At 44.0% G+C, this 24,546-nt stretch overlaps 2 protein-coding genes and 1 long non-coding RNA gene across 7 annotated transcripts in view; 1 reads left to right on the top strand and 2 right to left on the bottom strand.

Annotated features, from left to right (window-relative positions):
• Nucleotides 1-9,351, bottom strand: part of LOC118397110 (calpain-9-like) — a 33,715-nt gene extending 24,364 nt beyond the window's left edge. The window contains exons 1-3 of the mRNA XM_052467236.1: nucleotides 9,007-9,351; nucleotides 4,554-4,623; nucleotides 3,102-3,220 (exon numbers count right to left, since the gene is read on the bottom strand). Of these exons, the coding sequence (XP_052323196.1) occupies nucleotides 3,102-3,220; nucleotides 4,554-4,623; nucleotides 9,007-9,204 (387 nt within the window). The 5' untranslated portion in view covers nucleotides 9,205-9,351. The remainder of the gene's footprint in view (nucleotides 1-3,101; nucleotides 3,221-4,553; nucleotides 4,624-9,006) is intronic.
• The window catches only part of LOC118397112 (calpain-9-like), a 68,942-nt gene that overhangs the window by 24,495 nt on the left and 19,901 nt on the right, over nucleotides 1-24,546 (bottom strand). For 2 of the 5 annotated variants that reach the window (XM_052467222.1, XM_052467225.1), the window contains exons 20-22: nucleotides 22,558-22,610; nucleotides 18,480-18,672; nucleotides 11,940-14,297 (exon numbers count right to left, since the gene is read on the bottom strand). In XM_052467222.1, coding sequence (XP_052323182.1) covers nucleotides 14,296-14,297; nucleotides 18,480-18,672; nucleotides 22,558-22,610 — 248 coding nt within the window. In that variant the 3' untranslated portion in view covers nucleotides 11,940-14,295. Of the gene's footprint in view, nucleotides 1-11,937; nucleotides 14,298-18,479; nucleotides 18,673-21,279; nucleotides 22,164-22,557; nucleotides 22,611-24,546 lie in introns of those variants that run through there. The other 3 variants (XM_052467223.1, XR_008067678.1, XM_052467224.1) reach the window with 3 other exon arrangements.
• LOC118397114 (uncharacterized) lies at nucleotides 6,408-9,000 on the top strand. Its single transcript, XR_004828348.2, has 3 exons — nucleotides 6,408-7,892; nucleotides 8,033-8,120; nucleotides 8,253-9,000. It is a non-coding gene; the product is annotated as an uncharacterized LOC118397114 (long non-coding RNA).

The following is a 24,546-nucleotide window of genomic DNA, read 5'->3' as shown; positions in this document are numbered from 1 at the left end:
TCTGGCCCATTCACCCTCTTAATGGCACACATGCACTATCCATGTCTCAATTGACTCAAGGCTTAAAGATCCTTGTTTAACTTGTCTCCTCCCCTTCATCTTCACTGACTGGATGTAAATACAATAACATATAGTCCCTAACCAGGGCCCAGTGTACATGGGTGGCCAAGGTTGCAGGGCTTTGGAAAAAGTCAAACCAAACCCTAGTCCCCCCCTTGACAGTGGAACAGCGAGTAGAGAGCAGGTGATGATGTTAGTCCAGAGAAGATGCCTTTGTGGCAAATGTAAATTATTTCATGATAATGACGATAGGGGCAAGTGTGCAGAGACGAGATAGAGAGTGGGTTAGAGGTGTGTGTACGAAAGCGTGTGTGTGTGGGGGGGTCTTGTTTGGAATCAGTCTCAGCTGTTTTAAGGGGTGAGTGTGGTTATTGTGGTAATTACGTACCCTTGTTAGGTACGAAAAGGGGGGTGGGGGTGGAGAGGGGAGTAAGGGGTCATAAATCTAGTGGGGTAATTATAAAGCAGTAGAAGAAAACTGTCTGTTATCCTAGGGAAGGGATCATCAACCAGATTCAGCCGCGGGCCGATTTTTTTATCGAGCAGAACATAATTACAAATCATTTGTAGACTGCAAATTGACCACAAGAAGCCCAAAGAGATATAATATTTGACTAAAACATAATTATTTCAGACCTTGCCTACATTTGTATATGATCACATATCAAGTCAAAATCAAATCAAATCTATTTATATAGCCCTTCTTCCATCAGCTGATATCTCAAAGTGCTGTACAGAAACCCAGCCTAAAACCCCAAACAGCAAGCAATGCAGGCGTAGAAGCACAGTGGCTAGGAAAAACTCCCTAGAAAGGCCAAAACCTAAGAAGAAACCTAGAGAGGGGCGGCAGGGTAGCCTAGTGGTTAGAGTGTTGGACTAGTAACCAGACGGTTGCAAGTTCAAATCCCAGAGCTGACAAGGTACAAATCTGTCGTTCTGCCCCTGAACAGGCAGTTAACCCACTGTAACTGACTTGCCTAGTAAAATAAAGAGGAACCAGGCTCTGAGGGGTGGCCAATCCTCTTCTGGCTCTGCCGGGTGGAAATTATAACAGAACATGGCCAAGATGTCCACATGTTCATAAATGACCAGCATGGTCAAATAATAATAATCACAATAGTTGTCAGCACCTCAGGAGTAATTAAGAGTATGTGCATAACTATTCAACCCCCCAAAGTCAATACTTTGTAGAGGCACCTTTTGCAGAAATTACAGCTGCAAGTCTCTTGGGGTATGTCTCTATAAGCTTGGTATATCTAGCCACTGGGATTTTTGCCCATTCTTCAAGGCGGATGGGTTCCCCTGGTGTACAGCAATCTTTAAGTCATACCACAGATTCTCAATTGAATTGAGGTCTGGGCTTTGACTAGGTCATTCCAAGCCATTTAAATGTTTCCCCTTAAACTACTCAAGTGTTGCTTTAGCAGTATGTTTGGGGTCATTGTCCTGCTGGAAGTTGAACCTCCATCCCGGTCTCAAATCTCTGGAAGACTGAAACAGATTGACCTCAAGAATTTCCCTGTATTTAGCACCATCCATCATTCCTTCAATTCTGAAGTTTCCTAGTCCCTGCCGATGAAAAACTTCCCCACAGCATGATGCTGCCACCACCATGCTTCACTGTGTGGATAGTGTTCTTGGAGTGATGAGAGGTGTTGGGTTTGCACCAGACATAGCGTTTTCCTTGATGGCCAAAAAGCTCAATTTTAGCCTCATCTGACCAGAGTACCTTCTTCCACATGTTTGGGGAGTCTCCCACATGCCTTTTGACAAACATCAGTATTTTCTTTATTCAATGGCTTTTTTTCTGGCCAATCTTCCGTAAAGCCCAGCTCTGTGGAGTGTACGGCTTAAAGTGGTCCTATGGGCAGATACTCCAATCTCTGCAGCTCCTTCAGGGTTATCTTTGGTGTCTTTGTTGCCTCTCTGATTAATGCCTTCCTTGCCTGGTCCCTGAGTTTTGGTGGGCGGCCCCATCTTGGCAGGTTTGTTGTGGTGCCATATTATTTCAATTTTTTAATAATGGATTTAATGGTGTTCTGTGCGATGTTCAAAGTTTCTGATCTTTTTTTATAACCCTACCCTGATCTGTACTTCTCTACAACTTTGTCCCTAACCTGTTTGGAGGGCTCCTTGGTCTTCATGGTGCCCCTTGCTTAGTGGTGGTGCCCCTTGCTTAGTGGTGGTGCCCCTTGCTTAGTGGTGGTGCCCCTTGCTTAGTGGTGGTGCCCCTTGCTTAGTGGTGGTGCAGACTCTAGGGATTTTCAGAACAGGTGTATGTATAAACACTGAGATCATTTGACAGATCATATGACACTTAGAATGCACACAGGTGGACTTTATTTAACTAATTATGTGACTTCTGAAGGTAATTGTTTGCACCAGATCTTATTTAGGGGCTTCATAGCAAAGGGGGTGAATACATATGCACCACTACTTTTCCATTTAGAATTTTTTTCATTTCACTTCACCAATTTGGACTATTTTGTGTATGTCCATTACATGAAATCCAAATAAAGTACATTCAAATTACAGGTTGTAATGCAACAAAATAGGAAAAACGCCAAGGGGGATGAATACTTTTGTAAGACACTGTATCTCTATTATGCTTGGAAATACTTTGGAACAGATTTCAAAAACTTTTAAAAAGTTGGAGCTGATTTGCTGGAGTTTTTAATAGTCTTATGTCCAACTATTACAAAAACACAAATCACCCACTGGCCAAATTCGGTCCACGGGACGGACGCCAGTTGGGGAACCCTGATCTAGTTACACCACCTCCTCCCATAACACACACTCTCTCTGTCATACACACGCTAACACACTCCTCTGTTCTCTCATTCCCTTTGTTCCCTTGAGGACTCCTTAATTCCACCTCTCCATCTCTACTACTATTTTCAGTCCTACCTTTGCTTCTCTCGCTCTTTTACAAGACATGCTACTCTAATAAGATAGTAAGGAACATTCTCAATGCATTCACAAAAAGTGAGTATGCAGAACACATGTACACTGCAAGCTCATGAACCCTCCCCATGTCTTACCACGAAGTGGAAGATGCCAGCATAGGATTCTGTCAGGCTCTGATTAGGTGGTACCACTTTGACAAAAAGATGGGGGTGCATGGTAAGGCAGGACAGGGCAGCCAGAAGCCAACAGTCACCTATTAGAAAAAGAAAGAGAAGCAATATGCATGGTAACTATTGTTATGATATGGGGTTTAGGTTAGTTTTAGCAAACAGTTAGGCAACACACCAACAGGTTGTTACTTCCACACTCCATCCCCAGGCAGCAGCACCAACACGGTCAAGAGCATTTCTCTGCCAGGAAGCCTTTATAAGCACATCAACTGCAGGCAATTATGGTGATCGCCAGCTGGCAGAGCCTGAGTTACTGATAAATCAGGGAATCAGATTTTGCGTGTCCATTTAAATCCTTGGTAAACAGACTTCGTAAAGGCCTGTCAGCTTTAAAGGTTTTAGGGTCATCAACAACAACACCATGATGAACCATGTTAAGATGTCAATGCCAAACTTAAAATACACTGAGTGTACCAACATTAGGAACACCTTCCTAATATTGAGATGCACCCCCTTTTGCCTTCAGAACAGCCTGAATTTGTCGGGCATGGATTCTACGTGTCGAAAGTGTTCTACAGAGATGCTGGCCCATGTTGACTCCAACACTGGGCGAAAAGGGTCAGTATCAGGGGATATCTTTATCTATATATTCCTGGATATTTTGTAGTTTTTTTAATGATTAGTTGTGTACTTGTTTGACAATTTTAATGCAATGCTAGGAGCTAGTAACACATTTCGTTGCACCTACTATAACACCTGCTGAACTGTGTACTCGACCAACAAAATGTTATTTTATTTTATGAATTATACTTTGACCTACCAGCACCATCACCCACTGTCACAGGACATCAACACCCACTTACCCCAAGGCGGCTCATCGTACCCTGTCCCTATGCTCAACTTACCCCATACCCGTAATGAGTTGTGCCAAGAGACCACTTTTTTTGGACAAGCTATGTTTTCAAAACTGTTATGTTTACATGAATTCTGATTATTTCCAGGAATACACAACATCCTTAAATATATGTAGATATCTTTGTTAGAAAGAATACTATATTTCCCTTGACGACCCCCCCACTGTTACAAAACTGTTATGTTTACATGAATTCTGATTATTTCAGGAATACACAACATCCTTAAATATATGTAGATATCTTTGTTAGAAAGAATACTATATTTCCCTTGACGACCCCCCCCACACACACGCACACACACACACCTCTCTAACAGTAAACAGCTGCCATGTGTGTCCATGTAGAGGAAAGAAAAAGGATCTCTCAACCCCATTCCCAGGAGAATAGGTTTGGAGAAGTGAGGGCAATCTGGTTATACAGGAAAACTGTGAGTTAGAGTTGATTGTCTACTGTTACTTAAATGATACTCCATCCTATGATGTTTAAAACAGCACACACTTACCCAGCTGGCCCTGGCAGATATCGGTGGTACACGTCGTGTCCTCCACAAACACAGCATTGGCACTGATCTCCTGCAGAGAGAGAGAGACAAGGGGCAGAGTTCTAGACTACAGTTTACCCCACAGCACATATTGCCCTTTAGTCTGAGGGAATGTGAAACCAATACAACACTCATTTCCACATAACAGTTGACTGGATGATGACAAGGCAATGTTAATGATGTAAACTGCCTCACACAAGTCTCATGGCTTCTCCGGTTGTTAACTCCGTCATTCCATCTCTGTTCTGCTGTTAGATATATCCTGTCCAGCTGTTTGGCTCAGACACAGAGTCTGGTCTGTAAGTTCTCTTTCTTTTCTCTCAACATGCTCTGTCCGTTCTGTCAGTTCCATCTTCTCTCTGAACATGCTCCATCAGATCGATCTATATTTCTCAAAACTAGACCTCACCTGACAGTGAGCCGCCTTGCCATGTTCGCGGTTTTCTAGCAAATTGGGCTACTTTGAAAACTATGTCGTGGGTGAAAATGTCACGGGTTGCAGGTTTTTGGGCTATTCTAAATACCTTACGAAAAAAGATTGCGGTCAGCGTGCAGTAGAACTTCAGTATGCTACAAATACAGTGTTGTATAACTGCAGTATGCTGCAAATACTACGTCCAAAATAACGTTTATTTGACTGCAGTAACTTTGCAGTTTAGAGTGCGGTATAAAGGCAGGACACTGCAGTTATTCTACAATTACTGCGCCCAAAATACCACAGTCGACTGCAGTTCCAAAACGGCTCTTTTTTTGTAAGGGCTGCGATCGCATATTTATTTTATTTTAAATTAGCTATTCATTTCACTGTGAGGCTGTTGCTGAGTGAGTGAGTGGTGGCGTGGAGGGAGCTTCGTATACAGTCATTGGAAGGGAGGGGCAGGCCGGAGGGGTGTGTATGTAGTAGTACTGTTGAGCAGCTGAGTCACGTCAGTGAGAGGAGAACGCACATCGTGGCAGGTGATGTGAAATTTAACAACGAACAGCACTAGATAACTACTTACTTCTCCCTCAAAAGTATTCTTGGTCTCATAACCACCCCCAGCCATACCAATCATTACAGCAAGGGAGAGTGTCGAACAATGTGCTTTCTCTCTGGTTATGTAGCTAGCTAACATTGGCTAGAAAGCTGAAGTCAGATGAGGGGGCGATGCACAGTGGCACAGAGGTGAGGCCAGAGGAACAGATTTCACACGCTAGTTTACTGGCTAGACACGATTCTACTGTCTGAATGCCAGATAAATTGGGCAAAATATGGGAGAAAATATTGCAAAGACTGGGAAAGAGAACAGGTATAACGGAATGGATTAAGTGCATCCCAGGAGACCACAGAAAAGCTTACTGTAGGCATTGCAAATCAGAAATGAGTACACGACGCCGATCTTTTTCTCATGCACAAACGGAGAAACAAGAGAAATGCTGCTCCAATGCAAGACCATTGTTTGACACAGGAAGTATAATGAACAAACATATAAACTCAACAATTTCAAACATTTTACTGAGTTACAGTTCATATAATTAAATCATGCAAATGTGGATTTCACTACTGACAGGGGTGCCATGGGTGGGTCTGAAGGGGATAGGCCCTCCCACTTGGGAGCAAGGCCCAGCCAAATCAGAATTAGTTTTTTCCCATAAAAGTGCTTTATTACAGACAGAATGTCCTCCTCAGTTTCATCAGCGGTCCAAGTGGCTGGTCTCAGATGATGAAGAAGCCAGATGTGGAGGTCCTGGACTGTTGTGGTAACACGTGGTCTGCAGTTGCCAGGTCGGTTGGACATACTGCCAAATTCTCTAAAACAACATTGGAGACAGCTAATGATAGAGAAATGAACATTCAAATACCTGGCAACAGCTCTGGTGGATGTTCCTGCAGTCAGCATACAATTGCACGCTCCCTCAAAACTTGAGACATCTGTGGTATTGTGTTGTGTGACAAAACGGCACATTTTAGAGTGTTTCTTCCTAGGGAGTTTGTCCTAGCCACCGTGATTGTACATCTGCATTGCTTGCATTGCTTGCAGATGTACAGCACTTTGTGACATCGCCTGATGTAAAAAGGGCTTTATAAATCAATTTGACTGATTAATCATAGAAAAGGGTCTGAATACTTATGTAAATAAGGTATCTGGTTTTTAGTTTTTATAAATTTGCTAACATTTCTAAAAACCTGTTTTTGCTTTGTCATTATGGGGTACGGTGTGTAGATTGATGAGGAAAAACATTAATTTAATCCATTTTAGAAGTCTATAACGTAACAAAATGTGGAAAAAGTCAAGGGGTCTGAATACTTTCCGAATGCACTGTATGGTGTCACAGACATATACATGGTTCTCCAATACCACCCGTGACTCTTGGAATATGAAGACATATATACTACCATCAATGTTGGTGAAGCCCTCTGAAGATAATGCTGAAGATATGATGCAACAAGAACAGGAGTGAACTCATGGAATTAAACTTAACAGATGAGCATCGCCTTCCACTCGAGGCTGTGGACTCCGGGGTTCAGTTCCACCAGAGGAATAGACCCACAAATGGTACAGGACATGAAAACCCAGTGCATAGACCACATGGTTGTTCTGATAAGGGAGATCAAGCAGAGACTTCCGGATAACATCAAACAACTGGAGGCACTCGAGTCTCTCTCATCCTGAGCATTGTGCTCAATGGCGTCAAGCCACGTCTAGATGCTCTCTCCTTCTTCCCTCTCTTCAAAAGGAGACCCCGGAAAGGCTGACCAACAGTGGAGTGATCCACACTCAATAATAGACCAACAAAGTAGGCAGTAAAATAGAAAGGTTAGAGGTTAGGTTAGACACACTGATGCAGTGGGGGAGAAGGATTTACAGGAACGTGGACTTTTTGCGCTCGCAGTGCTTTCTTTGCCATTCAGCAATGCTGCTGTTGAACGTGCCTTCTCCCAGAAGGCATTGATTAAAAAGAAAATTTAAAAACAAGCTGAGAAACAGAACACAGGAAAGATGTCGAGCTGAGAAACAGAATGCAGGAAAGATGTCTTGAGAACATCATGAGAGTCTGAGCCCACGTGCAAAAGGAACGTCAGCAAGGATGCTCTCATTGTTCACCGCTGACATCTACTCAGCACAACAGGCTGAGGTAAAATGGAGACAACCCTCTTCTCTAAAAGAAGAGAGGAAACAGACTGTAAATAGTTACATTTGATGTGAATAGTTTGGATGGGTGGAACAAAAAAAGAACAGACAGAGTGGCAGTTCACAGCAGGAGGAGAGTGCTCTGGATACGGGCAGGGAGTTTGCTGAACACAAGAAAAAAAGCAGGGTGAGCAACCTTTCTAAGCGTTATTTGTGAGTCTACACACAGAGACACTTCCTTCAGTCATCTGTCTGTAAAGTCTCATTGCCCCCGTTTCTCAAACTCATCCCTCATTATCGCTCTGTCTGTTGTTCTACTCTCTGTAGAGCAACATGGGGAATTGCAGCAGCAACTTGTATGGGGATCACCCCATCCTCTATGGAGGGCTACTATCAAACCAGCACTGCTGTTTTGGTGAGTACTTATCTCTAAATCCATGACAGACTATCAAATTATAGTAGTGATTGATTGATTAATAGTAGAATACACTTGATGTACTGGACTCCTGATGGATCTCCTCTCTCTTTTCTTTCCACCGTGCTCCAGAGAGAGGATGGATGACTGGGACATCAGGCTGCAACCACACATTAATTGACATTTATTATGAAATAAAAGAACTGTTGGGGCTTTTAGATTTGTATACTCCCGTTTAAAGGAATACGATTATTTTAGAGCAATGTGACTTGCATTAACCCTATTACACAATGATTAACATTGTGTTAACACCATTTCAGAAGAATGTGTTCTGAAAAAAAACATACCTCTTTATCATTCACTATGAATCACTTCTATAGTTCAGATTTATTTATTAAATCATTTGGTGTGATGAACCAATAACAAAGGGAGAAAGGCAAAGAACAAGGTAAAGCAAATTGACCATAAGTATTTAGATTGTCATTATGAAGACACCTATTGGATAGATGTGAGAACTCCTCTCTTGCTGCTGGAAAACAAATGTGGGCTATTTTTCAGCCCTTGTGGGCGGGTTTTGAGTGGTAATTGGACCTGAAATGTTTGCTTAACCTGGCAACACAGACAGTGAGTCAGTTCAGGTGTAACCTACATCTGTCCAAGAGCAACACCCAACTTTAAACTCTGCCCTGAACTACCTAGACTTACTCATATCCTCAAACGCAATTCATAATGTCAACATAAAAAATTATAACATAGGCTACAGATATCCATAAAATGAGCATGACTATCACGAGTAAAAAGCTGGACTATTGCAATGTAGAAGTACGTTTTTGAGCATGACTATATGACTGGCTATCATGTAAACGCCGATAGGACGGTAGCCTACCTTGGGTCGCAGCCACGTGATCTCCTTTTTGGGGTCTGGGTCGGTAGGCATACCGATGGAGCTCTGGTCCGGGGCGAAGGTTGGGTCAGAGAACAGCGAACCGGATTTAACGCACGCATCTAGGAGAGCTACATAGTCCTGGCCCCCAAATTTTACCGGGTTGGCAATGGATCCAGGTGTGACCTGCTGAGACTCCATTTTCAATGCTAAAATTTAGAGGAATTTGAAAATAATAGGCCTAGCAAATAAAGTCAGATTGAACCAATCGATCTCGATTTGTTCGTCGTAGCTCCGTTTTGGGGAATTGTGCAACAAACAAATCCAGTTCTTAAATACACGCATAGGCTTACCCACCCACTTACTCGAACCATCTGGGAGAGGTATGCAGAGCCTCCGGGAAGTTAGTCAGCTGGAGTTGGGGTAATGACATGGTACCAGGATCTTACTTAGAACTCTGTTGTTTATCGTCCATTTGCATCATTTTCCGTGGTTAGTTAATCCCATGTCGATTAAATGTGTGATGGCCTACAACCGCTGTTTAATTAAAACGTCAAGATCTTGCTTTCTCACACACACATTTTACTCTTCTTCCTTTAAAACACATTACTTCACAATTATTCTTCCACACATTGCCTGTATTTAGTTACAACAGTCCTCTCTATCAAGCCAGTCATGTGGGGTCTCTGATGTGAGCGCCTCTTCGCAGTGCCCGACTGCAATCGATAGTCGGCTACTAAATGTTGTCACTACAGAGGGCAGTCTGTCTCTACTAGATGGGCGAAAGGGAAGTGGAGTTGAGGCCCAAACAATTTTGAAGCACTACAAATGCCAAGAGACAACAAAGCAGGAAAAGTGATATAATCCGCAAATGTTACTAGCCTAAAATGGAAAAGGAGAGATATATACCTACGAATAAGTCTAGACCGTTTTTTTCTTTCCATATATTACTATAGCCTATGTTCATCTATAGGCCTATAGCATCACAGTCAGCACCACACGGGGGGGGGGAGGGGGGTGAATGCATGGAGCAGGTGATAGGGGGCTTAGTGGGACATTTTAGGAGGAAGGAACTGTAGGAAAATGGGAAAGGGGGAGGATGAAATGAGAAGAGGAATACATTTGGTACGGGTAAAATAACAGTTCAAATTTGGTTCAAATTCAGATGTTGAATTTCAGATGACTCAATACAGTGACCTGTAAAGCTATCTCGCTGGGTTAAACGTATACAGACCCTGTGTTGCATTTGCTTTTTTAGTGGAAAGAGAAACAGAGAGGAGTACCTGTGTATCATGTCTGCTGGGCCCAGCCTGGGCTAGACCACTGCTGTCACACTAACTCACCTCATACAGAAAACTCAAGTCAGCTGAACCAGAATAGGCTCTATGCATTATACTGCCTCCCACACTCTATTTGACTTCCTACCGGGTTGCTGACTTGTTTTGATCATTAGCTTACTCGTTAGATAACTGTCGTCAATCCATCTCTGACTGAAATAGTTCGCAATGACTACGTTTAAATTACAGCCCAACGAAGGAGGTGCTAATGAACAGTGCCTCAAAATGTAATGGTATTATGAGCCTCCATAGTTTCCCGGTCGATGTAGAACTCAGAAAAAGGTGGTTGGTGGCAGTATGCTGTGACAAATTTATGGTCACCAAACACAGGTGTGTAGTACACATTTCGTCGAGAGTGACTTTGTTGAGGGAAAAATTACAATACCTAAAAAGAGGTGTTGTTCCTACAGTCTTCTCGTGGAACTGGCACATTCAAAAGAGACCTGGTGTTTGGGAAAGAAGACTGAAACCTCCTGCCCCGACTGAGGAGGATGAAGTACAAGGTGCGCTGCCTATGGACTGCCGTCTCTTGATCCGGTCCAGACACATGATTACTGTGCGGCCCCTAAACCCGCAGCCCTGGACATGGCCCTAATGGAAAAGCATGAGCATGTAAGAGAAATTGAGCAGCTTCGAGCTGAGCTGAAGAAACTGTTCGCCTAACACGGCCTTGGTCTACAGCAATTTGCTGGTTCTGACGAGGATATACGTTTTTACACAAGGTACAGTAATGATTTATTATTATCCAACATTACTATTGTTTATTATTTACTATTATTATACCGAAGTCCATTTTACCTTTAAGAACATGTTCATTATTATTTAGGGGTGGCAAGTAGTCTAGTGGTTAGAGTGTTGGGCCAGTACCCAGCTGGATCATATCCCTGAGCTGACAAGGTAAAAAATCTGTCATTCTGCCCCTGAACAAGGCAGTTAACCCACTGTTCCCTGGTAGGCTGTCATTGTAAATAAGAATTTGTTCTTAACTGACTTGCCTATTTAAATAAAGGTAAAATAATAACAAATGTAAAACTAGACTAGCACATTGAATGTATATTGTGTTGACATTAGTTTTCAGTTAACCCCAAAAAATGCTCCCAGGTCATTGCTGCAAATAAGATTTGGGTCTTGTCCACTTCCCAGGATTTTTAAAAACAAATTCAATGCTGTGAATTACAGTACAAATTGCAGTAACAAGAAAAACAGGCTACAATAGCAGCTCGGTCATGTCTAGTGCTACTTGATGCTTAGAGAAGATGGGCAATAACAGTAATGAGCTTTTTTGGTATTCAAATACTCTGGGTCCGTCTTCAGATTTGCAAACTACACCCACCCACTTGATTGAGCAGCAGAGACCAAGTTAATAAGAGTCACAAGCACCAATCCATGTGAAACAAGTGTTACTGGAAGAAAACCAGTAAGGGACTTCATTAAATACAGTACTTAGAGAATATTATTTGATCTTACTGTAATTGTTAATCATTGTTTACTGTTTGTGTTATGGACTGAATGTAAGGACTATATTGTACTAAAACGGTTTTCCTTATGTTCAGACACTGCCATCAAATCGACGAGTTGTTCTTGTTTATGACTCATCTGTCGCTGGGTCTGAAGCAGAAGGATTTGGCCCATTGGTTCAGCCTCCACCAATCGACAGTGAGACCGATTATGATCTCTTGGGCCAACTTCCTCTACTGTCTGCTTGGATCAACACGGATATGGATCCCCAAGGATCCAAAAGCCCACCTGAGAACAAGGACTATCCAGACCCCCAGGTAGTGATCGACTGCACTGAACACCGCTGCCAAACACCATCGTCACTACTACTGCAGAGTGAGGCGTTTTTTTCCCTACAAGTCACACTGTACCTTTAAGGGCATGTTGGGAACGTCACCACATGGAGCTGTCACTTGTCATCGTTGTATTCTGGATCTGACAAGGAGATCTTCAAGCAGTCTGGAATTATTTCCTTACTCACCCCTGACATGGCCATTAAAAATAAAATAAAATGTTATTGGTTGCATACAGTACACACGGTTAGCAGATGTTAATGCGAGTGTAGTGAAATGCTTGTGCTTCTAGTTCCGACAGTGCAGTAATATCTAACAAGTAATCTAACCTAACAATTTCACAACAACTACCTTATACACACACGTGTAAAGGGATGAATAAGAATATGTACAAATAAATATATGGATGAGCGATGGCCGTGTGGTGGATAAGGGCTTTTTCGTAGATGACATTGTTCTGTGCAGGGTCAAGAGGACAGCCTTTCAAGACACACACAGATACCAGCGCATGAGTTAAGGGAGACCCAATCCACTGCCAGGCTGAGAGTGCATGTTGAAAGAATGAGCCGCAGAGTAAAGGAGCACAAGCTGTTTGACAGTCATCCCCCTGACCATCGCAGGCAGCATCAACCAATTATTTGCAAAATGATTTTGTTTTTTTTTACCTTTATTTTACTAGATCAGTTAAGAACAAATTCTTATTTTGACAGCCTAGGAACAGTGGGTTAACTGCCTGTTCAGGGGCAGAACGACAGATTTGTACCTTGTCAGCTCAGGGGTTTGAACTTGCAACCTTCCGGTTACTAGTCCAACGCTCTAACCACTAGGCTACCCTGCCGCCTGTTGGTCAACTATCAAAACGGACCTTTGGCCAAGCCAGTGTAAATGTACATGTGTCTATTTGCTAGCAGCAAAATAATAATTTGTTTATCTATGACATGTATCAATAATTTGTGTTGCAGTGAATATCAGTTTGTGTAGAGCTTGTATTGGCTTTAATTAGGCAATGAGTTAAAGGGTGGGGGAAAGAAATCAAGTCAACACAGAATAGCCAGAATGCAAGATTGAATACAATGTTAGAGATGTGTAATTGATTAACTGAACTGTTGAACATTTGCTGAAATACATTTTTTTTAAAACATCTATTATACTGTAGTTTTCTTCACAAGAACATCAATACTTATTTTTTCATAATACCACTAAACTTGGCACCCATGCAGGGGATCCATTCAGGTGCGAGATAAGACACTTCTGCAGGTAGTGGTAAAAATAAGTTGTCAACCTTCCCTCTTATAGGTTTTGAAACCTGTAGATCTTTATATATCCTTTCAACTAGGTTGTCCTCCTGTGCACAGATTACAAAAGTCACACCAGCTACAACATTTTAGAAGGATTTGACCTTGCACCTGCCAGTAGTAAGCATGAGATCTCTTCAACTTCAGCTCCCCATTCTGTATCTTCAGGTAAAGGCAGTCAACATAACTTAGTACATTTGGGCACTTGACCTCTAAGAGTCCAAAGTGAGGTCTCACACTGGGATCCATCTGGAGAGGATCCTAACCATGGAGCATCTTGGTGCACTACGAAGCCACACGGAAGGAAGTTAACATTCTTCAGTGTGCAGTACTCCTGTACAGCCACTGGCTCCATGGACCAGAGCCCCCTCTTCATCTCCATGATCCCTTGAACATCCGCTCAGCTAGGTGGTCAGCTGAGGTCTCTCCCCGGACATGGCAAACCTCTCAAACGATAGGATGTTATTCTCATTGTCCTGAGCGGATGCCATTCTGGGTTGCTGCTCTGCTCCCTTGTAGCAACCTCGACTTTGTGTGACATCTCGTAGGTTGTCTCGAATGCCTTGAGGTGGAACTGCTCCTGATGGTTAAGGACGTAAGCACACTGGGAAGACTGAAGCCTGTAGCCATCTAATGGAATTATTGGTGGAGCAGGGGCATCGGCAATCTTCACAATTTCACAGGTCTGGCTGTGGAAGTTGATAGGACAGCACACTGTTAGCTTGCACTGGCCCAAAGGCAGACTCAACCAGGGGCACGTCAGCTGACATTTCCATTGTTGTCACAAGAGGGGCAGTAAGTGGACAAAAGTTGGCACGCGGAGAAGGTCCATGTCAGGCCTGTATCCATTGAGTGCTTTGTAGAGAGAACTTCTGCAAAACATTTTAAAACCTTAACATTAGGATAGAGAGATAACTAGCCTTCACTGCTATTCGCCCAGGAGCTAGCAAACGCTAGCTAACGCACACAGATTAGCATCACTGTAGTGCTATTCACTCAACTGAACGACTTGATTAGTCTAGTGTTAGCTAGCTACTTAGCTGTCTTTGTTTCCAAGATAATTGTGTAGTTTAGTGTGTGTAGCCTTGGAGTGATTATCTTAATTCACTGAGGTTCGCTAGCCAGCTATTTGTCGTCCTTAACGTAGGAGACTCTGCTAGCTAGCCAACAGCTAACAGCTAACAGCTAGCCAACGTCACCACACCTCTACTGATTCGAATTCAATCACCGGTCAGGTAGTATCACATTTTCATTTCATTTCATTACAGTACAACGGTTTGATTTGTTTGATCGTAGCTAGCTACATAGCTAGCTACATAGCCGTCTTTGTTTCAAAGATAATTGTGTAGTCTAGAGCGATTTCCTAGGTTAGCTAGCCAGCTATTGTCGTTCTTTTAACTCAACGTAACGTAAACAACACTGCTAGCTAGCCAGCTAGCCCCGAATAGTAGCACTGTAGAAACTATTACACTCAACGGAACGACTTGATTAGTGTAGTGTCAACAACGCAGCTACTGCCAGCTAGCCTACTTTAGCAGTACTGTATCATTTTAATCATTTTAGTCAATAAGATTCTTGCTACGTAAGCTTAACTTTCTGAACATTCGAGACGTGTAGTCCACTTGTCATTCAATCTCCTTGCATTAGCGTAGCCTTTTCTGTAGCCTGTCAACTATGTGTCTGTCTATCCCTGTTCTCTCCTCTCTGCACAGACCATACAAACGCTCCACACCGCGTGGCCGCGACCACCTAATCTGGTGGTCCCAGCGCGTACGACCCACGTGGAGTTCCAGGTCTCCGGTAGCCTCTGGAACTGCCGATCTGCGGCCAACAAGGCAGAGTTCATCTCAGCCTATGCCTCCCTCCAGTCCCTTGACTTCTTGGCACTGACGGAAACATGGATCACCACAGATAACACTGCTACTCCTACTGCTCTCTCCTCGTCCGCCCACGTGTTCTCGCACACCCGAGAGCTTCTGGTCAGCGGGGTGGTGGCACCGGGATCCTCATCTCTCCCAAGTGGTCTTTCTCTCTTTCTCCCTTACCCATCTGTCTATCGCCTCCTTTGAATTCCATGCTGTCACAGTTACCAGCCCTTTCAAGCTTAACATCCTTATCATTTATCGCCCTCCAGGTTCCCTCGGAGAGTTCATCAATGAGCTTGATGCCTTGATAAGCTCCTTTCCTGAGGACGGCTCACCTCTCACAGTTCTGGGCGACTTTAACCTCCCCACGTCTACCTTTGACTCATTCCTCTCTGCCTCCTTCTTTCCACTCCTCTCCTCTTTTGACCTCACCCTCTCACCTTCCCCCTACTCACAAGGCAGGCAATACGCTTGACCTCATCTTTACTAGATGCTGTTCTTCCACTAACCTCATTGCAACTCCCCTCCAAGTCTCCGACCACTACCTTGTATCCTTTTCCCTCTCGCTCTCATCCAACACTTCCCACACTGCCCCTACTCGGATGGTATCGCGCCGTCCCAACCTTCGCTCTCTCTCCCCCGCTACTCTCTCCTCTTCCATCCTATCATCTCTTCCCTCTGCTCAAACTTTCTCCAACCTATCTCCTGATTCTGCCTCCTCAACCCTCCTCTCCTCCCTTACTGCATCCTTTGACTCTCTATGTCCCCTATCCTCCAGGCCGGCTCGGTCCTCCCCTCCCGCTCCGTGGCTCGACGACTCATTGCGAGCTCACAGAACAGGGCTCCGGGCAGCCGAGCGGAAATGGAGGAAAACTCGCCTCCCTGCGGACCTGGCATCCTTTCACTCCCTCCTCTCTACATTTTCCTCCTCTGTCTCTGCTGCTAAAGCCACTTTCTACCATTCTAAATTCCAAGCATCTGCCTCTAACCCTAGGAAGCTCTTTGCCACCTTCTCCTCCCTCCTGAATCCTCCCCCCTCCTCCCTCTCTGCAGATGACTTCGTCAACCATTTTGAAAAGAAGGTCGACAACATCCGATCCTCGTTTGCTAAGTCAAACGACACCGCTGGTTCTGCTCACACTGCCCTACCCTATGCTCTGACCTCTTTCTCCCCTATCTCTCCAGATGAAATCTCGCGTCTTGTGACGGCCGGCCGCCCAACAACCTGCCCGCTTGACCCTATCCCCTCCTCTCTTCTCCAGACCATTTCCGGAGACCTTCTCCCTTACCTCACCTCGCTCATCAACTCATCCCTGACCGCTGGCTACGTCCCTCCCGTCTTCAAGAGAGCGAGAGTTGCACCCCCTTCTGAAAAAACCTACACTCGATCCCTCCGATGTCAACAACTACAGACCAGTATCCCTTCTCTCTTTTCTCTCCAAAACTCTTGAGCGTGCCGTCCTTGGCCAGCTCTACCGCTATCTCTCTCAGAATGACCTTCTTGATCCAAATCAGTCAGGTTTCAAGACTAGTCATTCAACTGAGACTGCTCTTCTCTGTATCACGGAGGCGCTCCGCACTGCTAAAGCTAACTCTCTCTCCTCTGCTCTCATCCTTCTAGACCTATCGGCTGCCTTCGATACTGTGAACCATCAGATCCTCCTCTCCACCCTCTCCGAGTTGGGCATCTCCGGCGCGGCCCACGCTTGGATTGTGTCCTACCTGACAGGTCGCTCCTACCAGGTGGCGTGGCGAGAATCTGTCTCCTCACCACGCGCTCTCACCACTGGTGTCCCCCAGGGCTCTGTTCTAGGCCCTCTCTTATTCTCCCTATACACCAAGTCACTTGGCTCTGTCATAACCTCACATGGTCTCTCCTATCATTGCTATGCAGACGACACACAATTAATCTTCTCCTTTCCCCCTTCTGATGACCAGGTGGCGAATCGCATCTCTGCATGTCTGGCAGACATATCAGTGTGGATGACGGATCACCACCTCAAGCTGAACCTCAGCAAGACGGAGCTCCTCTTCCTCCCGGGGAAGGACTGCCCGTTCCATGATCTCGCCATCACGGTTGACAACTCCATTGTGTCCTCCTCCCAGAGCGCTAAGAACCTTGGCGTGATCCTGGACAACACCCTGACGTTCTCAACTAACATCAAGGCGGTGTCCCGTTCCTGTAGGTTCATGCTCTACAACATCCGCAGAGTACGACCCTGCCTCACACAGGAAGCGGCGCAGGTCCTAATCCAGGCACTTGTCATCTCCCGTCTTGATTACTGCAACTCGCTGTTGGCTGGGCTCCCTGCCTGTGCCATTAAACCCCTACAACTCATCCAGAACGCCGCAGCCCGTCTGGTGTTCAACCTTCCCAAGTTCTCTCACGTCACCCCGCTCCTCCGCTCTCTCCACTGGCTTCCAGTTGAAGCTCGCATCCGCTACAAGACCATGGTGCTTGCCTACGGAGCTGTGAGGGGAACGACACCTCAGTACCTCCAGGCTCTGATCAGGCCCTACACCCAAACAAGGGCACTGCGTTCATCCACCTCTGGCCTGCTCGCCTCCCTACCACTGAGGAAGTACAGTTCCCGCTCAGCCCAGTCAAAACTGTTCGCTGCTCTGGCCCCCCAATGGTGGAACAAACTCCCTCACGACGCCAGGACAGCGGAGTCAATCACCACCTTCCGGAGACACCTGAAACCCCACCTCTTCAAGGAATACCTAGGATAGGGTAAGTAAGGGTAAGTAATCCTTCTTCCCCCCTTCTCCCCCAAAAAAAATTTAGATGCAAGTGGCTGTTCCACTGGATGTCATAAGGTGTATGCACCAATTTGTAAGTCGCTCTGGATAAGAGCGTCTGCTAAATGACTTAAATGTAAATGTATGACAAAGACTCATGTAACTTTTCCAGAAACAACACAAGCCCGTAAGTTCAAATAAAATGGATTCAAATATAGAGATTTAGAGATTATTATATATTTCCCCTTAGTCTTTGTCCCAAACATTTGTTGTTACATCGTAAAAACGGCACTGTTTAGGCTTATCATCTGGATACAAAGAATACGAATAAGAATCATAACAAAATGTTTTATAAAATGGCTTCACACCCTAATTAACAAGGATTTACTGTTACATAGGCTGAATACTTTTCATGTGCATTTTTTTAATGGATATTGATAGACTCACAAGTGTTCTTGGCTTGTGCCAACGCTGTTCTGTGTCTGTGCAGCCGTGAACTGGTGGTGCAGCAGGAATGTTTAGTTGAGAGTAGTGCGCTGTCTGGTAAAGAAGGGCCACCAGCTGATTGCACATAGCACTTCCTGCAACACAGCAGCAGTGGCTTTGGACCTATCACTGGTACGGAGTGCTTTAACTCCATCTGTGAAGTGAAGATACGTGTTATGAATGACTTGAAGTGAGAAATATGAATGATGTGGCCCATGAATAACAATGAACATAGTAGTGTCTACACACATTTTGACCATGATGACAGTGTCCCACAGGAGATGTTTAACATGGTCCCTAGTAGCCATCTTTAACCTTTCCCTACTCTCATGCTGTGCGGTGTCAATGTATCTTTGCTAGATACCGTGTAGAAGAAATGAACAACAATTATTTTTAGCTTGCAAATATAGCTAGCAACCTAACGAAAATACACACATTCTCAAGTAGATTCTGTCAACGTTACATACTTTTACGAAGTAACTAGCTAGCTACATTTACTAGTTAAATTAGCTAGGTAGCTAATATGATTGTAGCTAGCTAATGTGACATCTGTCACTGACTTGGTACTCACCTTCATAGTTGTCTATGTAACTTCCTATATACATCTTGAACCCCTTTCAGTTCTTGCTAGCTGGAGTCTCCGAGGCTGATTTAACAATTCGATGTACACCATTAATATTAATTTGAGGCAAGTCCTGAAGACACATAGTAACAAACTGAGATATAGTGGTAGTAATGTTATATCGTCGATAACAACTAGACTGACTTCCGTTCTATATTATGCGCCACCGGAAATTGCCACAACGGTAGGAAGTGTGCTTAGAACGTTCAGTCATGGAATGTCCATAAGGGCTATTCAGAGAGAGTCACATACACATCTGTCTACTATGCCCACTTTCTGTTCCGAGGTGGATGGACTGTTGCCGCGGGCAACCGGTATGTAGTCCCCTAAAGATGAACAGGAAGCTGTGTCTGAGCAAAGCTTCTAATTTTGGAGCATCAGGAGAAAAGACAAGAGCATACATGCTTGTGTGTGTTTTTGTGACTTTGAGAGCACACAGGGTAACAGTGGGAGAAGGAGGCAGATTGTGAGACGGAGTTACTAGAGTGAGCAAATGTCAAATTGGCTTTTTACCAAATTACCGTACAACAGACCATGTATTCACCCTGCACACCCTAATTGACAACCAAACAAACCAAAACAAAGGCAAAGTCTTCTCATGCTTTGTTGATTTCAAAAAAGCCTTCGACTCAATTTGGCATGAGGGTCTGCTATACAAATTGATGGAAAGTGATGTTGGGGGTAAAACATACGACATTATAAAATCCATGTACACAAACAACAAGTGTGCGGTTAAAATAGGCAAAAAACACACACATTTCTTCACACAGGGTCGTGGGGTGAGACAGGGATGCAGCTTAAGCCTCACCCTCTTCAACATATATATTAACGAATTGGCGCGGGCACTAGAAAAGTCTACAGCACCCGGCCTCACCCTACTAGAATCCGAAGTCAAATGTCTGCTGTTTGCTGATGATCTGGTGCTTCTGTCACCAACCAAGGAGGGCCTACAGCAGCACCTAGACCTTATGCACAGATTCTGTCAGACATGGGCCCTGACAGTAAATCTCAGTAAGACCAAAATAATGGTGTTCCAAAAAAGGTACAGTCACCAGGACCACAAATACAAATTCCATCTAGACACTGTTGCCCTGGAGCACACAAAAAACTATACATACCTTTGCCTAAACATCAGCGCCACAGGTAACTTCCACAAAGCTGTGAACAATTTGAGAGACAAGGCAAGAAGGGCATTCTATGCCATCAAAAGGAACATAAATTTCAACATACCAATTAGGATTTGGCTAAAAATACTTGAATCAGTCATAGAGCCCATTGCCGTCTATGGTTGTGAGGTCTGGGGTCCGCTCACCAACCAAGACTTCACAAAATGGGACAAACACCAAATTGAGACTCTGCACGCAGAATTCTGCAAAAATATCCTCCGTGTACAACGTAGAACACCAAATAATGCATGCAGAGCAGAATTAGGCTGATACCCACTAATGATCAAAACCCAGAAAAGAGCCGTTAAATTCTATAACCACCTAAAAGGAAGCGATTCCCAAACCTTCCATAACAAAGCCATCACCTACAGAGAGATGAACCTGGAGAAGAGTCCCCTAAGCAAGCTGGTCCTGGGGCTCTGTTCACAAACACACCCTACAGAGCCCCAGGACAGCAGTACAATTAGACCCAACCAAATCATGAGAAAACAAAAAAATAATTACTTGACACATTGGAAAGAATTTACAAAAAAACAGAACAAACTAGAATGCTATTTGGCCCTACACAGAGAGTACACAGTGGCAGAATACCTGACCACTGTGACTGACCCAAAATTAAGGAAAGCTTTGACTATGTACAGACTCAGCGAGCATAGCCTTGCATTGAGAAAGGCCGCCGTAGGCAGACATGGCTCTCAAGAGAAGACAGGCTATGTGCTCACTGCCCACAAAATGAGGTGGAAACTGAGCTGCACTTCCTAACCTCCTGCCCAATGTATGACCATATTAGAGAGACATATTTCCCTCAGATTACACAGATCCACAAAGAATTCGAAAACAAATCCAATTTTGATAAACTCCCATATCTACTGGGTGAAATTCCACAGTGTGCCATCACAGCAGCAAGATTTGTGACCTGTTGCCACGAGAAAAGGGCAACCAGTGAAGAACAAACACCATTGTAAATACAACCCATATTTATGCTAATTTATTTTCCCTTGTATACCTTAACCATTTGTACACTGTTAAAACACTGTATATATATATAATATGACATTTGTAATGTCTTTATTGTTTTGAAACTTCTGTATGTGTAATGTTTACTGTTCATTTTTATTGTTTCACTTTATATATTCACTTTATATATTATCTACCTCACTTGCTTTGGCAATGTTAACACGTTTCCCATGCCAATAAAGCCCTTGAATTGAATTGAATTGAATTGAATTGAGAGCGCGAGGGAGGGCGCAAAGGAGGAAGGGAGCAAAGGAGGAAGGGAGCAAAGGAGGGAGGGAGCAAAGGAGGGAGGGAAGTAGCAGAGGAGGCAGCGAGTGCGTGTTGATGCTGTAGGAGGCGTCAGTATGATAAGTATAGAGACGTGTGTGCTGCGCGGTTGAGACATCACCTTCACTCCCTCACCAGGGCAGGCCGTACTCACCGTGTATGTGAGGCTGGGCTGTATTTATAAACACAGAAATAATTTTACATTATCAAAGTGGATTCATTTTTACATTTTTTTTAATTTTTGAATACATTTCAACTCCAGGGCTTCAACTACATTTTCACTATTTAAAACTCAAATAATGAAAGGTTAAAGAAATACTTGGCTGTAGAACTGAAAATACTTGACTCAATTGCTGAAAATACTTAACTGATATGCGGGGTATCTTATGCTGACAAAGGCCAGGGGCTGTTTGTGTGTGTGGTGTACGTGTGCGCCTGTGTGTGTGTGGACGAGGGCGCCGGCAGAGGCATGATGTTATCATATGTTCCTGGTCAGATAGAATTCCCCTGCAGTGCCCACGCAGAAACTCCCTTTACAGAGCACTCTCACACGGTCAGGAGTCGGAGCAGCCACTGTAAAAGAACAGCAACTATTCAGGGTTAGAGGGCATTAGTAAGGGTATAGTCTGTATTAGAGGTGGGGTCAGGGTCAAGATACTGTACAAGTTAGGCTTGAGGATATGGTCTGGCACAGGACGGGTTTGGGTCAGGTTATGGTTCATGTTAACATATAGGGTTGGAGTTAGGGTAAGCGTTAGGGTTAGGGTTGAACCGAGATCTGGACATGGCGCTAGGGTTAGGGTTGTGGTTTAGGCTAGGGTTAGGGTTGTGGTTTAGGCTAGGGTTAGGGTTTAGGCTAGGGTTAGGGTTGTGGTTGAGGGTAGGGATAGGGTTGAACCAGGATGTGGACATGAAGTTAGGCTTAGGTCCAGGGTTTTAGTTGATTTTAAGATCAAGGAGGACTCACAGTATTGATTCCTCCGTCTTTGACCTCAGGGTTGCTCTCTGATTTATACAGGGCTGGGGAGAGGGGACAGAAACAAATCAAATCAAATGTTATTCGTCACATGCGCCGAATACAACAGGTGTAGTAGACCTTACAGTGAAATGCTTACTTTACGAGCCCCTAACCAACAATGCAGTTTTTTTTAAACGAGTAAGAATAAGAAATAAAAGTAACAAGTAATTAAAGAGCGGCAGTAAAATAACAATAGCGAGACTATATACAGTGGGGCAAAAAAGTATTTAGTCAGCCACCAATTGTGCAAGTTCTCCAACTTAAAAAGACGAGAGAGGCCTGTAATTACCATCATAGGTACACATCAACTATGACAGACAAAATTAGAAAAAAAATCAAGAAAATCACATTGTAGGATTTTTTATGAATTTATTTGCAAATTATGGTGGAAAATAAGTATTTGGTCACCTACAAACAAGCAAGATTTCTGGCTCTCACAGACCTGTAACTTCTTCTTTAAGAGGCTCCTCTGTCCTCCACTAGTTACCTGTATTAATGGCACCTGTTTGAACTTGTTATCAGTATAAAAGACACCTGTCCACAACCTCAAACAGTCACACTTCAAACTCCACTATGGCCAAGACCAAAGAGCTGTCAAAGGACACCAGAAACAAAATTGTAGACCTGCTCCAGGCTGGGAAGACTGAATCTGCAATAGGTAAGCAGCTTGGTTTGAAGAAATCAACTGTGGGAGCAATTATTGGGAAATGGAAGACATACAAGACCACTGATAATCTCCCTCAATCTGGGGCTCCACGCAAGATCTCACCCCGTGGGGTCAAAATGATCACAAGAACGGTGAGCAAAAATCACAGAACCACACGGGGGGACCTAGTGAATGACCTGCATAGAGCTGGGACCAAAGTAACAAAGCCTACCATCAATAACACACTATGCCGCCAGGGACTCAAATCCTGCAGTGCCAGACGTGTCCCACTGCTTAAGCCAGTACATGTCCAGGCCCGTCTGAAGTTTGCTAGATAGCATTTGGATGATCCAGAAGAAGATTGGGAGAATGTCATATGGTCAGATGAAACCAAAATATAACTTTTTGGTAAAAACTCAACTCGTCGTGTTTGGAGGACAAAGAATGCTGAGTTGCATCCAAAGAACACCATACCCACTGTGGAGCATGGGGGTGGAAACATCATGCTTTGGGGCTGTTTTTCTGCAAAGGGACCAGGACGACTGATCCGTGTAAAGGAAAGAATGAATTGGGCCATGTATCGTGAGATTTTGAGTGAAAACCTCCTTCCATCAGCAAGGGCATTGAAGATGAAACGTGGCTGGGTCTTTCAGCATGACAATGATCCCAAACACACCGCCCGGGCAACGAAGGAGTGGCTTCGTAAGAAGCATTTCAAGGTCCTGGAGTGGCCGAGCCAGTCTCCAGATCTCAACCCCATAGAAAATCTTTGGAGGGAGTTGAAAGTCCGTGTTGCCCAGCAACTTCCCCAAAACATCGCTGCTCTAGAGGAGATCTGCATGGAGGAATGGGCCAAAATACCAGCAACAGTGTGTGAAAACCTTGTGAAGACTTACAGAAAACGTTTGACCTCTGTCATTGCCAACAAAGGGTATATAACAAAGTATTGAGATAAACTTTTGTTATTGACCAAATACTTGTTTTCCACCATAATTTGCAAATAAATTCATTAAAAATCCTACAATGTGATTTTTTGGATTATATTATATTTTGTCTGTCATAGTTGAAGTGTACCTATGAAGAAAATGACAGGCCTCTCTCATATTTTTAAGTGGGAGAACTTGCACAATTGGTGGCACACTAAATACTTTTTTGCCCCACTGTACAGGGGGTACCGGTACAGAGTCAATGTGCGGGGGGACCGGTTAGTTGAAGTAATATGTATATGTAGGTAGCTACTAAAGTGACTATGCATAGATGATAACACAGAAAGGAGCAGCGGGAAGGGGGGC

Source organism: Oncorhynchus keta, chromosome 18 (assembly GCF_023373465.1).
Source record: "Oncorhynchus keta strain PuntledgeMale-10-30-2019 chromosome 18, Oket_V2, whole genome shotgun sequence".
NCBI lineage: Eukaryota > Metazoa > Chordata > Actinopteri > Salmoniformes > Salmonidae > Oncorhynchus > Oncorhynchus keta.
The sequence above is the reverse complement of the archived record's forward strand: the minus strand, read 5'-3'. Positions and strand labels throughout refer to the sequence as shown.